Source organism: Balaenoptera acutorostrata, chromosome 5 (genome assembly GCF_949987535.1).
Source record: "Balaenoptera acutorostrata chromosome 5, mBalAcu1.1, whole genome shotgun sequence".
NCBI classification, from domain to species: Eukaryota; Metazoa; Chordata; class Mammalia; order Artiodactyla; family Balaenopteridae; genus Balaenoptera; species Balaenoptera acutorostrata.
In genome coordinates, this window is record NC_080068.1 from 50,119,995 (window position 1) to 50,138,263 (window position 18,269).

Consider the following 18,269-nt stretch of genomic DNA (forward strand, 5'->3'; position numbering starts at 1 on the left):
TTTGAAGACAAATACTATAACTGATAAAACTTTGGGATCCAATATCCTTTTAATAAATTACTTTTGATTAAATTATCCAGAGTGTATTTCAGAGGGAAAGATCTGGAAGGATGCATTCCAATGAGTAAAGAGTGGTTACTGCTGACTCTATAGGAAGTATTTGTATTTTCTACGTTCTTTTTGTTAGTCTATATTTTCTAATTTTCCTAACATGAGCATTAACATGTTAAATAAAATAATTTTTAAAAATTTAATGTAGAAATATGTCATCTTGAGTTTCCATTAAACTTTATGACCCATGACCTTATATTATAGGTACACATTTATTATCAAGATTAACATGCCAAAAAACCCTCAGTAAGCTTAATTCAAAATGAAAGAAAATTATATTGTAAAGAAAGAGTAAAGGAGCTATTCACTCAAAACCAGGGAAAATAATACTCTGGGAAAATGAAATAGAGCAATTCTGCTTTTTTATGGTTTTATTTATTTTTACAAATAGTTGATATAACTATGTAATATTGACAATGCTACCAAAATGTTAGAATACCAAATATGAAATTGATCTCACGGTTGATAAAATATATAAAATATTGATTAACTGAAGCAGAAGACTATTCTGAAATGTTTGCAAGTATTAGTTATAAATTTTATGGATGTTACCAAGTCAAAATTGTACAGCTATGGTGGGACATTCATCATAAATTTTGTTTAATGTTTAAAGAGAGAGAGAAATAGCCAAGTATATAGTAAATGAAATCTGTCTAATCATCTTCCCAAGATTCTTCCATGCTTGAGTTATTTTACAGAAGTCTTGTTACACTCACATTTACATTCCTTCCTCATATACATCTTCTCAAGGAACTAAAAAAAAAAAAAAAAAAGATGAGGGAAACTCCTTTAAATTGGCAAATGAAAATTGTACAGTCTAGTCACAACCACTACCATACCCGAATTCACAATCTCACACTCTGATGTATATCCTGATAGGACCCAAAATCTGATGTCGATGATTAGACCATGCGAGGTGGTGGACTTTGGAAGGTAGTTGCACACCATCAGAAATATCTAGATATAATTCACGCTTTTTCTGTGACCAAGTCCAGCCCAGCCCAGCTCAGTACAGCCTTGTGCTGCTCATCTCTGCTATTAGAGGCCTGGGACTTCTGTGTAGCCGAGGGAATGAAGCTGTAGGTAATGCACAGTTAATCCAGCAGCAGATACTGGAATGTGTATATAAGTATGTATGCTCATGTAACATACATAAACATGTATGTATACAAGGTGTACATAGACATTTAAGGGAGCAGAAAGAGAATGAATGCTCACATATAAATTTAAATAAGTAATGATTTTATATATAGATAGATAGGTAATTACCATCATAGATTCCCCCCCCCCTCTTTTAGTTGAAATCCTATTGATAAAATAGAGGATATAGGATGTAAGAATAAAGGGAGAAAATATTCCAGGGTTTTGAGTGACAGGTGTTCTCAGGGGACTCAGCCATAGCCAGGGGCATCACCTGTCTTTAGTTGATGCAGCTAAAAGAGTAACCAGTGAGTCAGGCATGTTTCCTTCTGCCCAAAATTGAACTAAATGTTCAGCAACAGAATGGATTAAACCAACAGGGGACAAATCAAAATGAAAAAAAAAACCTCTTTTGCCACTAAAGAAAAAACTATTGAGTCACTATAATGTCAAGAGCAAATAGGGATATATATGTATATACATATATCTCCTTGGCAAGAAGAATATATATGTGTGTGTGTGTGTGTCTGTATATACACATATATATCACATAATTATATTTATGCTTAAGTATAATTTTGTGTGTATTATATAAATATATAATCATATATACAATTATGTTATATAAAATATATAAGCATATTTTATCTATTATACATATAAATATATAAAATATACTTATGTAGGCCATATATGCAGATGAGGCAGTTACATAAATACCTAAGTACAAAAATGTGTGTAAGTATATTAACTATATCTTACTTATATATAAGTATCTTATATATAAGATATATACTTATATCTAAGCGTATAAAATATACTTACATAGGCCCATTGTTCATGCTCAAAACTATGGGAGAGGTTTCATCCTAGTTCTATAATGGAATCTTCTAGCCCATTAGTCTATTATCATACTCTCGACTTTCCCTTCACATCGCCTGATTTAACTTTGAACAAGTCTGGATCTGAGATTGGTCAATATATCTATTTGCCAGGAAGGGTAAGCTGTTGTTAGTTCTATCGCTCTTGGAAAAAAAGAAATCCAGTATCCTAGTTCCAGGGACTTCTACCATCTTGGCTGCATGTCCGCCTAATGACTCCACGGGCTGTGAGCACAGGGGACGCTGGACAAACACAGAACTTATCAGCCACGACTTGGGCCCCAGGCCCAGCTGGCTTCCTGCCACGGTGGCAGGGCTGGTCTGGGGACAGATCTCCAGGCTGCAGGGCCTCCTGCTAAGCGGTCTGCTCTGCCAGCCTCCCACCCCACTCTTGTTATCTGTGGCCTCCCGGGGGAGCCCTCCACGTGGGAGGTGGGGGGGCCAGCAGCACAAGCTCAGGGAGGGGGAAAGACAAGGTGGGAAAAAGACAGAAGAGGCTGCAGGGCTGCCCGGGAAGTGGCCTTTTGCCCTAGTCTGCGTCCTCATGTACCCCACCGATGGCACAATAATAGTCCTGTGACTCCCAGCTCCACTTCGTCCTGACCCCAGCCCGGCTCCTTAGAAGTAGAAGTGAAGGAGACTTGACACTTCCTGGAGAATTCATTGTTTTAGTAGCAGGCTCACGCCCTGCATGTGGATCCCTTTCACTTTGGCCCCGTTAAGGCCAAACCCAAGGAAGGTGAGTCAGCAGGGAGATAGCACCTCTGACAGCAGGAGCCAAACAGGCAGAATGAAAAGAGCAGAACGCCAAATCCCATCTGTGGGTCCCTGTCTGGGGAAAGCACACCCCTTCTCCCAGGGCTGAGTCCTGGTGTGTCCCTATAGAAGAAGTATTTTGATTTTGTCAGGGTGCTGACCCCTTCCCATCAACAACTGTGAGCCCCTCAGCAGGTCTTTCCGAGGTCTTTCCGACCCTTTACTCACACTCGGCATCCTGTAGCCCCTGCTCAGAACGAAATCCTTAAAGGCAATTGTTCCATGAAGGTCTGCGAGTAACTCCTCCTAAAAGAGGGTCCACACTTTAAAAAACTGGTCAGCTGTCAGAAGCTTGATTTCATATTTGTCCTAATTAAAAGCACTTAGCCGTTTATCAAGTATGTTATTTTAAACGATTGCCTTCTCATTTAGGAATATGTGTGTAAATAACGTTCAGAAGTTGATGAATACAAAGACTTTCAAAAGATATCCAACTTTCTCTCCTTTCTCTGTTCTTTTTCTTACCCTTGTATCAAGGATAAGCAACACGTTTTATCAATTAGATCATTATTGACCTAGGATGTCCGGAATCTAATCTATTTGAGATTAATAATTGTGATACTGTGATTTATAATAAGAGATATTTGGTCTTCTTCCCATTCCTGGCACAGAGGCCTTAAAACCCATGGAACTTCCTAAGTGATGAGAGCCACAATGGTGAGAGTCTTTCCTTATTCATAACAAGCCCCTTTCAACCACATTGGAGTTTATCTTAATGAAGTGTTTTTTGGAAAGCCCCTAGATAGCTACAAGATGGGGGCTGGTTGCCAGGGAAACCAACCACGTGATTAGAGGGTTGGCACTTTCAGCTCCACCTCCCCAACTCCAGGGAGGGGAGAGGAGCTGGAGGTTGAATTAATCACTAATGGCCAATGATGTAATCAATTACACCAATGTAATGAAGCCTCTATACAAACCCAAAGGAGGGGGTTTGGAGAGCTTCCAGGTCGGTGAACATGTAAAGGTACCTGGAGAAGGCAAGGAAGCTCCAAGCCCCTCCCCACATACCTTACCCTATGCATCTCTTCCATCTGGCTGCTCCTGAGTGTACCTCTTTATAATAAACTGGTAATCGTACTAGATTGTAAGTAAACTGTTTTCCTGAGTTCTGTGAGCTGTTCTAGCAGATGATCAAACTCAAGGAGGGCGTCATGTGAACCTCTGATTTATAGCCAGTCAGCCAGAAGCACAGGTGACAACCTGGACTTGAGACTGGCATTTGCAGTGGGGGCAGTTTTGTGGGACTGAGCCCTTAACCTGTGGGATCTGATGCTCTCTCCAGGTAGGTGATGTCAGAATTGAGTAAAATTGTAGGACATCCAGCTGGTGTCAGGGAATTAGAGAATTGCTTGGTGTGGGGAAAAAACCCCGACACATTTGCTGACCAGAATTGAGAGCGGTAGAGGAAGAAACGGGAGTGTTTTCCTACTCAATATATATCCACAAATTTTAGATCTTAACTCCAAAGGGCATGATAATCAAAAAAGATTTGATCCAGTCCCAACATCTTAGGCGTATTCATGCATTCATTTGGTTTTTCTTTTTATTTATTGGAATTTAAAATTTGGGATGTAGAAGTTTATATCATTGTAATTCAGTTCTTTAAGACCATTTCACCTTCCAAATGAACTCAATCAAGAATAGTCAAAAGTCATGTGTTTCCAGCAAGACAGCCATGTCATCATAGTGTCCCTTACCAGCACACGGCTGCACCCACATCTTGTGAATTGACTTCAGTATGAGGTGGCATTTGCACTGTGACAACCTTCATCTCAGATGATCAAGTCTCAGCATATACACATACCTGTTCCCATAGCTCCTTTTTAATATTCTCATCTTGAGCTTTACGTAAGGCCTTGGGGTCAACCAAAGGTTCATCGGCTCTTTGCTTTTTCCACAACTTGGTGTTCAGATACCATGCTCCGTACCTCATCTTTACCCACTTTGGTTTATAAGGATTCTGTAGAAATAACATAATTCCCAATTTCATTAGTTTGTTTGGTTTGTCATTTCAATAAACCTAAGATTTAGCTTATGAAAGCAGTATCATTTATTTTTAATTTATGGTTATTCCTTGCCAAAGTATTTTATGAAGTTTCAGTGTGCTTTGATTTACAAAGGTAACAGGAAAAGTTCATGACTGAGAAAATAATGTGGTAGTTAAGCATGGCTTTTGGATTTAGACAAACCTGGGCTCAAATCCAGCCTTCCCCACTTAGTAGCTATGAGTCCATGGACAAGTTAGTTAAACTCTTCATTTGTAAAATAGAGATAATAGTATCTACCCCATAGGGTTGTTGGGAAGACTAAAGGAGAGAATTATGTAAAGCAGCTAGAACTCCTGTAAGAATCACATATTTCAGTGAAGGGTAATGACCTTCAACAATACTCAGTCAACCAAAATAATAAGTTATCAGCCTCTCTCTCAGCCCAGCTCTGTACTCAGCTTTGTAAATGGTACACTACTTTTGATCCAAATGCTATTCAACACCAGTCTCTTGCCTCTTTATTTTTTTAAGTTTTAAAAAATATTTATGTATTTATTTATTTATTTGGCTGCACCACGTCTGAGTTGCCACTGTGTGTGGGATCTGCAGTTGTGGCATGCGGGATCTTTTTAGTTGCAGCATGCAAACTCTTAGTTGCAGCATACGGGATCTAGTTCCCTGACCAGGGATTGAACCCGGGCCCCCTGCATTGGGAGCGTGGAGTCTCAACCACTGGACCGCCAGGGAAGTTCCTCTTGCCTCTTTAATTGGAAGAGAGAAAGAGGGGGAGGAAGAGATGTCTTTCCTTTCTTTCTCCCATTCCTCAGAAGTGCATCTGTTGGTTCACAGCCTGATGCTGTGATGCAATACCCGCTCATTGTCTCATCATGAAAGGAGGTCTGACGCTTGTGTAGGACAAAGAAACATGAAACACAAAGACCCTGCTCCTCCCTCTTCTCACTCATATATTAACTATGAGGTGGAACGTGTGGCCATTCTAGAGTCAAGCCAGAAACACCTGCCTGAAGCAGAGATGATGGGACAGAGCAGAGGGGAGGGAAATCCCTTCTCAGAGCTGGATTCAGCATTATGATCCCTCCATTCCAAGCAGACTGACCTCCTTGCTATTTCTAGAGCACCTATCACACTGCTGCCTCAGGGCCTTTGCACTCACTGTTCCCTCTCCATAATGCTCTTCCTCAAGACACCCACATGGCTCACTCTTACCTATTTCAGGTCATCTTTTCAGTTGTATCTTCCCTGACCACCCAAGTCAAAAACGGTAACCCCTCACAACACTGCTTGCCTTCATTCCCTGCCTCATTTTTCTGAACAGCACTTATCGCCACTTGATATGCTGTATATTTTTCTGATTGTTGTCTCACCTCTCACCTTCTAAAATGTAAGCTTCTGAGCTTGTTCCCTGCTACATCCCCCTGGCATCTAGAACAATACTTAGGACGCAACAGGTGCCTAAGGTTTCTTAACTTCAGCGTTATTGACATTTTGAGCTGGATAATTCTTTGTTGGAGGTGGGGGGCAGAGGTGCTGTCCTGTGCATTGTAAGATGTTAAGCAGCATTCTTGGTCTCCACCCACTAGATGCCAGTAGCATCTCCAAATTGTGACAACCAAAAATGTCATCTCCAACGTGGCCAAATATCCCTGGTGGGGTGCGGGGGTGGGAAGGGGGACAAAATTGCCCTGGCTGAGAACCACTGAATTAAAGGAAGGAGGGTAGGAGAGGAAAGAGAGGAAAAAAGAAAGGAAGGGAGAGGAACGCAATCTACATACTGCTCCACTAAAGAACTTGAGCTCTGGACTACGTTAGGTTGCTGGGTACCTGGTGATCTTTCAAGATTCAGTACAAACATAATTTCGTCTGTGAAGTCTTAACTGTACCACCCTCAGCCCACGCATGGTGGAACCGGTTACTTCTTCCTACAACCCGGATGAACCATGACATCATTTCATTATAGTTAGTCATTTATCCATTGACCTCACTAGACCGTAAGCTCCTTAAATGCAGGAAACAACAGTCCTTCATTTGCTCCCAGCACTTTTCGGCACATAGTAACAGATGCTCAGAAGTGTTTGTTGAATTAATGTATAAATAAATGGATGAATGAATATATAGGGCAAAGAGAAATATGCTGCAATAGAGGCACAAACTGCTGTGAAAGATTAGAGGTAAGAATAAATTAATGTCAACTGAAGGACCTGGAGAAAGCTCCACGGAAAAATTGGCATCTGACCTGTGTCTAAAGGAAGATGTAAGAGTGTAGACATGAGAAGAGGGGCACATCAGGCAGAGAGAATACTGTGAGCAAAGGTAAGGTAGTCGAAAAGCTCAGAGTTTTAAAGAACATCAAAGAGCAGAGGATAACAGGCCTGAGAGTATGTGGAATAAGAAAATAAAGATGGAGATTCCATCCCTGGAATAGGGACCAGATCTACCCTTCCACCTGCAACAACCAAAAAACAAAATATGGATATATATAAATATATATAAATATATATAAATATATATATATATATATAAATATATATATATATATATATATATATATATATATATATATATATATATATATATATGTTTATAAGACACTGGACATCAAATAGCAAAGGACAGTGATCCCTGAGAGGCAAAAAGAAAATGAGATAAGCCCCCCAACTGCCCCAGTTCACTGTCTTCAGAGAGTTCCCAGGCCACAGAGCAGGAGGAGGAGCCCAGCAGGAACCTAGTGGACTTTCTGAGTTGAGAAGACAGAACTGAGAAGCCAGGAAGACCAAGGCAGCTAAAGTTTGCAGCACAGAGTAACAGAAAGGAAAGAGCTGCACAGAGGGGGACCTACAGAGGTTTGCAGAGGGTCTCCATCTGCGTATGTTTGGGAGGAAACCACCTGAGGTCTGGGAAAGAACTAACCAAAAGGATTAGAGAGAACAGTGTCCTGCATGCACACAGGGCCAGGGCCTCTTCCCTCCTCGGAAACTCAAAGATTCACAGGATACTGGGTAGAATACACAGAAGGGTCTTGCGTCAGTAGTAGGGAGTTAGCCCTAGACTAAACATTATTTTGACCCTTCTCAACAGTTCTTAAAAGCAAGACCCAAAAGGATCAAACTTTTCCAGGCACAAGAAACATGAAGACATATACACCAATGTGTATAATAATCACACTACTCAAAACCAGTGACAAAGAGAAAGTATTAAAAGCAGCCAAGAAAAAAACATGTCCAGAAAAACAAAGATAAGGATGACATAAGATTTCTCATCAGAAACAACACAACCAAGAGGATGGTGGAGCAACGTTTTTAAAGGACTAAAAACAAACAAAAAACTTTGAACCTAGAATTCTATACCCACAAAAATATCTTTAAAAATGAAGGAAGAACAAGGATATCTTCAGACATAGAAAAGCTGGAAGAATTCATCGCCAGCAGATCTACACTAGACATATTAAAGGAAGTCCTTCAGGCGGAAGGAAAATGATACTCTGTGGAAATCTATTTGAACTTTTGCATAGTGATCCTCCATCGGCCAGTCAAAAGTTCGATTTTGGCAATAACCATCATGCTTTATAAAGCAGCATTTGTGCAATTATTTGTAAATACAGAGAATTGAGCAATTTCATTCAGCCCAGATTCAGAACAAGCAGTGGTTCAGGCCCCATGTGCCTGAACCACATGGATATAATTTGCCTGTCCAGCCCCATTCTGCATTTTACCCTTTAGAAAGATGAGAGGAGAATGGAAAATTTAAAGTGCTGAATTAGTGATGGAATACATAGTTTTCATAAACTTTATGCAACAGAGTCAAAGATGGAAAACATCATGAATGTAAAAATAGGTCAGCTGATCATGTTCAATTATGAAAGGACAAAGTTAGTATGTCAAAAATATTGGAAATATAGTATCAAAGATTATGTGTAAAAGACAGAGGGAAATTATTATCTTCACTTCCAGAGAAACTAACTCTATAATCTCCCCACTCCCAACCACCAATTAGGCACGTAAATCTGTTGTTGGACTGGCACAATTTGACTTGTGTATATCTATTTGCACTAACACATTGTGTAGAAAAGTACTTAGGGGCCCATAGTACTTCCCTTTAGAACATAGCTTGTTTTTTCTCCTCTCTGCTTCCTTGTTCTGTCTTCACAGGAAATTGGTGCTGGGAAACTGAGCGATTTGTTAATTATCAGGCAAGCATGTGGTCAAGAATGATGGTCTGTGGTCGAAAAGACCGCCATAAAAATTCAAGAATTCTCTGGACATACACAGTGTTCACAATTGTTAACTGCAGCATTTTACTCTTGCAGTAATAAACATTCATGTATACTTCTACTGACTATTAGAATTGCAACATGTAAAACACATAAAGAGATAGATTTCAACATATAAAACACACAAAGAGGTTGTCTCAACATATAAAACACATAAAGAGAGAAATAATGACTGTTCAGATATTAACAATAATGCTGAATGGCCTGCCTTGTTTGTATAACTGACTTTTTAAGATGTATTAAATATTCATTCATTTAACAAATGTTTGTTTGTTTATTGTATTTTTTACAAATATTAAACATCAAAAAACTTTCAAGAATTTTACTGAAAAAGGTCAGTGCCTTCTGAAGTACCAGAAGTCAAGAACATTTACTATTTTAATACAATTTAATTTCCTTTGATTCTCAGTCTTCTCCCTTTTTGCAGTTACCTGTGGTTTCTGAAGTCTCTGCTCATAGTGTAGTTTCTGGAAAAACTGTGGCTCCTGCAGTTTATTTAGGCCAATCCTTTTCTTTAGCTCCAGAGGAACCTGGTTGGGTCTCATTGTATGGAGCACATTATAGCTTGGTTTGCTCTGATAGTCAATGTTAAACTGTTTCAGGATGAACTCCTCATCAATGTTCAGGCCCCCCTGGAAGAATAGCACAGGGCATGAGTCAGGGACAAATGGTGAAATGCTCCTTCTTCCTTCTTTAATCTACAGGAGGTATTCGACCATGGCCGGAGAAGAGAGAGGTAGTTTAAAGGAGAGGTAGAAAGTGCTCAGTCACCGTTTATAGGAGACAAGAAGTATTTGGGGTCTGGAGAGCTTTGTCAGTGCATTAAGAGACAACTTAGGACCTACAAGAAGCAGTGAGTCCTGAGGGAGATAGTGGTGCTGAGGAAAATTCAGTCTGTTTGATCAAAAGCAAACATCTCCAACACTTTATAGTAGGAACATCTTTAGAGGTATTTTCCAGACATGTCTAGAAATGTTAGTGTGTGTTCTGCCCACAGTCCCTTACACGGGAAGCTGCCCTGTTCGGGGCTCCTACTGAAGCCGTGGGCTCCTTTTAGTCAGCCATGTTTTGTGCACAGAACAAACCCACCTCCCCTCCCCCAGCCATAGCTGGCAGGAGTACAGATGGGCACATTAAGAGCCCCTAATCTGTAGGCTGACTGTGGATCTATGATATGGCTGAAAGATAACTTAGATTTGAAGGATAGTAGAATATAGCACCCCAAAATATGCCTCTGGCTTAAGGCTTATTTTGAGCTGATGATTTTGAGAAACAGCAGACAACGCAGGAAACGATCTAGAAACGGAGTAGAAGTCACCCTTTAAGTGAAATTTACATTTATTAAAAAAATCTCCACTTGTAAGGCTGTCTCCCTCTCCATTCTAGGAAGAGAAGGAAGACTTTAAATCATAAGACACTCTTAGCAAAGGAAAAGGCACCCATTTAAATCTGCATAATAAACCATACTCTTGTTCTCCTATTTCTTCCTGGTCACCTCCCCATTACTGACTCCCCACACCTTTCTCTCTTTGTCTTTGTTGGAAGTTGGTATTTGAGCCTGAATTCTAAGCCACCTAGGAGAGTTAGTCATTTTTCCCTGGGTATCTCCCATGTATACATGAGGTATACTTCTTAATAAACTTCTGTTTGTTTTTCTCTTGTTAATCTGTTTTTAGTTATAGAGATCCCAGAGAGAACTTAGAAGAATAAAAGGAATATTATTTTTTCCTGCTCTACAGGCTCAACACAATCCTACTTTGGAATATATAAGTTGGGGAATATAGAGAATGAGGTCATTAGCAACTGAAGCTGATGTTGGAGTGAAATTTATAGACAGGGGTCATTAAATCGAGTCAGGGGTATAAACTAGAGCAAGCAGAATCAATGAGGTAAAAAAAAAATAAACAACATGGAAGGAAAGTATAAACCAGTGCTATGGAGAAAATACCACAGGGTGATGTGATCGAGACCAAAGTAGTATGACAGTTATGGGACCTTGGTCATAAGGGACTGAAAATAAGGCTGGTTACCAGAGGAACTAAACTATTATCCTAGGGTTCCTTACACTTCTGCCTCAAAAGAGGAATAGTCTCCAGCAGTAGGAATGGGAGAAGTGGAAGGGCTGGGACTCAGGCAATCCCATCCAGTCAGCTTGTAGACAAGCAGTGGTAGAGTGGGCATCACCTACCCTGTCCAGCATGCCTACTCCAGTCACCCTCTGGGGAGCCTCCCTCCACCACTTTCAGTCAGTCTGTTGCAAATGGGCTGGACATGCCCACCTCTTGGCCTCAGGGTTGGACGTGTGACCTAGACCAGTCAATGAGCATATTCCATCTCCTTACTCATAGTGGATAATTCAGGCACAGGTGTGACCCAGGTTAGTCTGGTGAGAGTAAGCCCTGGACTTTTCCCTATGGGAAAAAGGTTGCTCTTTTCCCACATTAGGTTGTTGCCTGGTGGGATATAAGCTTGGAAAATTTAGTGAATACTTTTGGTATCTCTTAGGGAAAGACTACAGGAACGTGTAGTCAGAGGAGAGTAGCTAAGTGATAGGGAGAGCACCTAAAAACATTTTAGCACCCAGATCCAGCTGTGCCTGAAGCTCCGAATACTTCTGGATGATTCCCTTTTCTCACTTAATCTAATCTGAATTATATCACTTGCCAAAGAAATAGTCCAAAATAATATATTGACTAAAACTGACTAATAAACTCAAAAAATGGGGGGGGGGGGGATTGAAAATTCTAGAAAGTCTTAAATCCAGGGAAAAAAATCAAGAAACTAGACATCTACAGGGACTCAGGGACAGGAATAGGTAACTAAAAAGGTTCTTAGAAGGAGGGCAAGAAAAGAACTTGATAACTGAGTCAAAAGTCTCTTCATGTCAAATACTTTTCGTAACAACTGTAGTTAAGCATAGCTTTCCAAGTACTTACAGATAAATATAATTGAGAAAAATGAATTGAAGAAGGAGGTAAGGACAGAGAGAAAAGACGGTCCTAACATTGAAATATAAGATTAAAATATGAAACAATGGGGTGGGGGAAATGGGGAGATGTTGCCCAAAGGGTACAAATTTCCAGTTATAAGATGAGTAAGTTCTGGGGAATCTACTGTACAGCATAGTGACTCTAGTTAACAAAGCTGTATTATATACTTGAAAGTTGCTAAGATAGTAGATCTTACATGTTCTCACCTCATACAAACAGAGGTAATTATGTGAGGTGATGGATTTGTTAACTAACCAGACCATGGTAATCATTTTGCGCTATATACATGTATCAAATGATCACATTGTATACCTTAACTTACACAATGTTATATGTCAACTGTATCTCAATAAAGTTGGGTGCAGAGAGCCACTTTAAAAAATATATGAGATGGCAGACAGCAGAAGCAAGAAGAACTACAATCCTGGAGCCCATGGAACAAAAACCACATTCACAGAAAGATAGACAAGATGAAAAGGCAGAGGGCTATGTACCAGATGAAGGAACAAGATAAAACCCCAGAAAAACAAAAAAATGAAGTGGAGATAGGCAACCTTCCAAAAAAAGAATTCAGAATAATGATACTGAAGATGATGCAGCACCTCGGAAAAAGAATGGAGGCAAAGATCAAGAAGATACAAGAAATGTTTAACAAAAACCTAGAAGAATTAAAGAACAAACAAACAGAGATGAATAATACAATAACTGAAATGAAAACTACACTAGAAGGAATCAATAGCAGAATAACTGAGGCAGAAGAACTGATAAGTGACCTGGAAGACAGAATGGTGGAATTCACTGCTGTGGAACAGAATAAAGAAAAAAGAATGAAAAGAAATGAAGACAGCCTAAGACACCTCTGGGACAACATTAAATGCAAAAACATTCGCATGATAGGGGTCCCAGAAGGAGAAGAGAGAGAGAGAAAGGACCCAAGAAAACATTTGAAGAGATTATAGTAGAAAACTTCCCTAACATGGGAAAGGAAACTGCCATCCAAGTCCAGGAAGCACAGAGAGTCCCATACACGATAAATCCAAGGAGAAACACGCCGAGACACATAATAATCAAATTCGCAAAAATTAAAGACAAGGAAAAATTATTGAAAGCAGCAAGGGAAAAATGACAAATAACATACAAGGGAACTCCCATAAGGTTAACAGCTGATTTCTCAGCAGAAACTCTACAAGCCAGAAGGGAGTGGCATGACATATTTAAAGTGATGAAAGGGAAGAACCTACAACCAAGAATACTCTACCCAGCAAGGATCTCATTCAGATTCAGTGGAAAAATCAAAAGTTTTACAGACAAGCAAAAGCTAAGAGAATTCAGCACCACCAAACCAGCTCTACAACAAATGCTAGAGGAACTTCTCTAAGTGGGAAACACAAGAGAAGAAAAGGACCTACAAAAACAAACCCAAAACAATTAAGAAAATGGTCATAGGAACATACATATCGATAATTACCTTAAACGTGAATGGATTAAATGCTCCAACCAAAAGACACAGGCTTGCTGAATGGATACAAAAACAAGACCCATCTATATGCTGTCTACAAGAGACGCACTTCAGACCTAGGGACATACAGACTGAAAGTGAGGGGATGTAAAAAGATATTCCATGCAAATGGAAATCAAAAGAAAGTTGGAGTAGCAATACTCATATCAGATAAAATAGACTTTAAAATAAAGAATGTTACAAGAGACAAGGAAGGACACTACATAATGATCAAGGAATCAATCCAAGAAGAAGATATAACAATTATAAATATATATGCACCCAACATAGGAGCACCTCAAAACATAAGGCAACTCCTAACAGCTATAAAAGAGGAAATCGATAGTAACACAATAATAGTGGGGGCCTTTAACACCTCACTTACACCAATGGACAGATCATCCAAACAGAAAATTAATAAGGAAACAAAAGCTTTAAATGACACAATAGACCAGATAGATTTAATTGATATTTATAGGACATTCCATCCAAAAACAGCAGATTACACTTTCTTCTCAAGTGCGCATGGAACATTCTCCAGGATAGATCACATCTTGGGTCACAAATCAAGCCTCGGTAAATTTAAGAAAATTGAAATCATATCAAGCATCTATTCTGACCACAATGCTATGAGATTCGAAATGAATTACAGGGAAAAAAACGTAAAAAACACAAACACATGGAGGCTAAACAATACATTACTAAATAACCAAGAGATCACTGAAGAAATCAAAGAGGAAATCAAAAAATACCTAGAGACAAATGACAATGAAAACATAATGATCCAAAACCTATGGGATGCAGCAAAAGCAGGTCTAAAAGGGAAGTTTATAGCTATACAAGCCTACCTCAAGAAACAAGAAAAATCTCAAATAAACAATCTAACCTTACACCTAAAGGAACTACAGAAAGTAGAACAAACAAAACCAAAAGTTAGTGGAAGGAAAGAAATCATAAAGATCTGAGCAGAAATAAATGAAATAGAAACAAAGAAAACAATAGCAAGGATCAATAAAACTAAAAGCTGGTTCTTTGAGAAGATAAACAAAATTGATAAGCCATTAGCCAGACTCATCAAGAAAAAGAGGGAGAGGACTCAAATCCATAAAATTAGAAATGAAAAAGGAGAAGTTATAATGGACACCGCAGAAATACAAAGCATCCTAAGAGACTACTACAAGCAACTCTATGCCAATAAAATGGACAACCTGGAAGAAATGGACAAATTCTTAGAAAGATATAACCTTCCAAGACTGAACCAGGAAGAAACAAATATGAACAGACCAATCACAATGAATGAAACTGAAACTGTGAGTAAAAAGCTTCCAACAAACAAAAGTCCAGAACCAGATGGCTTCACAGGCGAATTCTATCAAACATTTAGAGAAGAGCTAAAACCCATCCTTCTCAAACTCTTCCAAAAAATTGTAGAGGAAGGAACACTCCCAAACTCATTCTATGAGGCCACCATCACCCTGATACCAAAACCAGACAAAGATACTACAAAAAAAGAAAACTATAGACCAATATCACTCATGAACATAGATGCAAAAATCCTCAACAAAATACTAGCAAACAGAATCCAACAGCACATTAAAAGGATCATACACCATGATCAAGTGGAATTTACCCCAAGGATGCAAGGATTCTTCAATATGTGCAAATCAATCAATGTGATACACCATATTATCAAGTTGAAGAATAAACACCATATGATCATCTCAATAGATGCAGAAAAAGCTTTTGACAAAATTCAACACCCATTTATGATAAAAAACTCTCCAGAAAGTGGGCAGAGAGGGAACCTACCTCAACATAATAAAGGCCATATACGACAAACCTACAGCAAACATCATTCTCAATGGTGAAAAACTGAAAGCATTTCCTCTAAGATCAGGAACAAGACAAGGATGTCCACTCTCACCACTATTATTCAACATAGTTTTGGAAGTCCTAGCCATGGCAATCAGAGAAGAAAAAGAAGTAAAAGGAATACAAATTGGAAAAGAAGAAGTAAAACTGTCACTGTTTGCAGATGATATGATACTATACATAGAGAATCCTAAAGATGCCACCAGAAAACTACTAGAGCTAATCAATGAATTTGGTAAAGTTGCAGGATACAAAATTAATGCACAGAAATCTCTTGCATTCCTATACAATAATGATGAAAAATCTGAAACAGAAATTAAGGAAACTCTCCCATTTACCATTGCAACAAAAAGAATAAAATACCTAGGAATAAACCTACCTAGGGAGACAAAAGACCTGTATGCAGAAAACTATAAGACACTGATAAAAGAAATTAAAGATGATACCAACAGATGGAGAGATACACCATGTTTTTGGATTGGAAGAATCAATATTGTGAAAATGACTGTACTACCCAAAGCAATCTACAGATTCAATGAAATCCCTATCAAATTACCAATGGCATTTTTTACGGAACTAGTACAAAAAATCTTAAAATTTGTATGGAGACATAAAAGACCCCGAATAGCCAAAGCAGTCTCGAGGGAAAAAAATGGAGCTGGAGGAATCAGACTCCCTGACTTCAGACTATACTACAAAGCTACAGTAATCAAGACAATAGGGTACTGGCACAAAAACAGAAATACAGATAAAAGGAACAAGATAGAAAGCCCAGAGATAAACCCATGCACCTATGGTCAACTAATCTATGACAAAGGAGGCAAGGATATACAATGGAGAAAAGACAGTCTCTTCAATAAGTGGTGCTGGGAAAACTGGACAGCTACATGTAAAAGAATGAAATTAGAACACTCCCTAACACCATACACAAAAATAAACTCAAAATGGATTATAGACCTAAATGTAAGACCAGACACTATAAAACTCTCAGAGGAAAACATAGGAAGAACACTCTTTGACATAAATCACAGCAATATCTTTTTTGATCCACCTCCTAGAGTAATGGAAATGAAACCAAAAATAAACGAATGGAACCTAATGAAACTTCAAAGTTTTTGCACAGCAAAGGAAACCATAAACAAGACGAAAAGACAACCCTCAAAATGGGAGAAAATATTTGCAAACGAATCAACGGACAAAGGATTAATCTCCAAAATATATAAACAGCTTATGCAGCTCAATATTACAAAAACAAACAACCCAATCCAAAAATGGGCAGAAGACCTAAGTAGACATTTCTCCAAAGAAGACATACAGATGGCCAAGAAGCACATGAAAAGCTGCTCAACATCACTAATTATTAGAGAAATGCAAATCAAAACTACAATGAGGTATCACCTCACACCAGTTAGAATGGGCATCATCAGAAAATCTACAAACAACAAATGCTGGAGAGGGGGTGGAGAAAAGGGAACCCTCTCGCACTGTTGGTGAGAATGTAAATTGATACAGCCACTATGGAGAACAGTATGGAGGTTCCTTAAAAAACTAAAAATAGAATTACCATATGACCCAACAATCCCACTACTGGGCATACACCCAGAGAAAACCATAATTGAAAAAGACACATGCACCCCAATGTTCATTGCAGCACTATTTACAATGGCCAGGTCATGGTAGCAACCTAAATGCCCATCGACAGACGAATGGATAAAGAAGATGTGGTACATATATACAATGGAATATTGCTCAGCCGTAAAACGGAACAAAATTGGGTCATTTGTAGAGACGTGGATGGATCTAGAGACTGTCATACAGAGTGAAGTAAGTCAGAAAAACAAATATCGTATATTAACGCATATATGTGGAACCTAAAATAATCGTACAGATGAACTGGTTTGCAGGGCAGAAACTGATACACAGATGTAGAGAACAAATGTATGGACACGAAGGGGGGAAAGCGGCAGGGGGGTGGGGGTGGTGGTGTGATGAATTGGGCGATTGGGTTTGACATGTGTACACTGATGTGTTTAAAATGGATGACTAATAAGAACCTACTGTATAAAAAAATAAATAAAATTCAAAAAAAATGTATTGATAATGGCACATTAATTTTTTCAAGTGTACCATACTAATTATTAACATGAGAGATGTTATTAATAGGAGGAACTGGGCATGAGATATATGGGAAATTTCTTACTATTTTTGAAACTTTTCTGTAAATCTAAAACAATTCCAAAATAAAAAGCTAATTAAAAAAATAATTAAAAAATTTAAAAATTAAAATATATATATTTGAAACAACAGCAATGTACATATAAACAATAAACATTCAAACATTGGCCTTAAGCTTGCAAACTTTCCAGAAATTTCACCTACAAGAAACATTTCTATTTTAAACAGTGGGAGAGTCAAAAGATTCCTTTACGACTTTGCCTATTTGACTTAGATTATATCCAAACACTGTTTTTTAACAAAAACAACTTTGAGCTCGACTTGTAAGTATTACCAGTAACTTACAAACTTAGCAGCCCAGCTGCAGAAGTCGCTAACTCCTTTGCGTACGTTTTCGTGAAGAAGTGGACCATCATTGCAGAGCAGATCTGTTTCACTTGGCTTCTTTTCTTCATAAAGCCATTGGCCTGGATGTGACACAGGAGTCTTCTTGGGACTAAAGTTAATGAG

The 18,269-nt window shown here is 38.7% G+C and overlaps 1 protein-coding gene across 1 annotated transcript in view; it reads right to left on the minus strand.

Annotated features, from left to right (window-relative positions):
* Positions 1-540: 540 nt before the first annotated feature.
* FAM47E (family with sequence similarity 47 member E) overlaps positions 541-18,269 on the minus strand; it is a 31,500-nt gene continuing 13,771 nt past the window's right edge. The window contains exons 4-8 of the mRNA XM_007165568.3: positions 18,105-18,255; positions 9,656-9,856; positions 4,753-4,908; positions 3,117-3,194; positions 541-864 (exon numbers count right to left, since the gene is read on the minus strand). Coding sequence (XP_007165630.2) covers positions 799-864; positions 3,117-3,194; positions 4,753-4,908; positions 9,656-9,856; positions 18,105-18,255 — 652 coding nt within the window. The 3' untranslated portion in view covers positions 541-798. The remainder of the gene's footprint in view (positions 865-3,116; positions 3,195-4,752; positions 4,909-9,655; positions 9,857-18,104; positions 18,256-18,269) is intronic.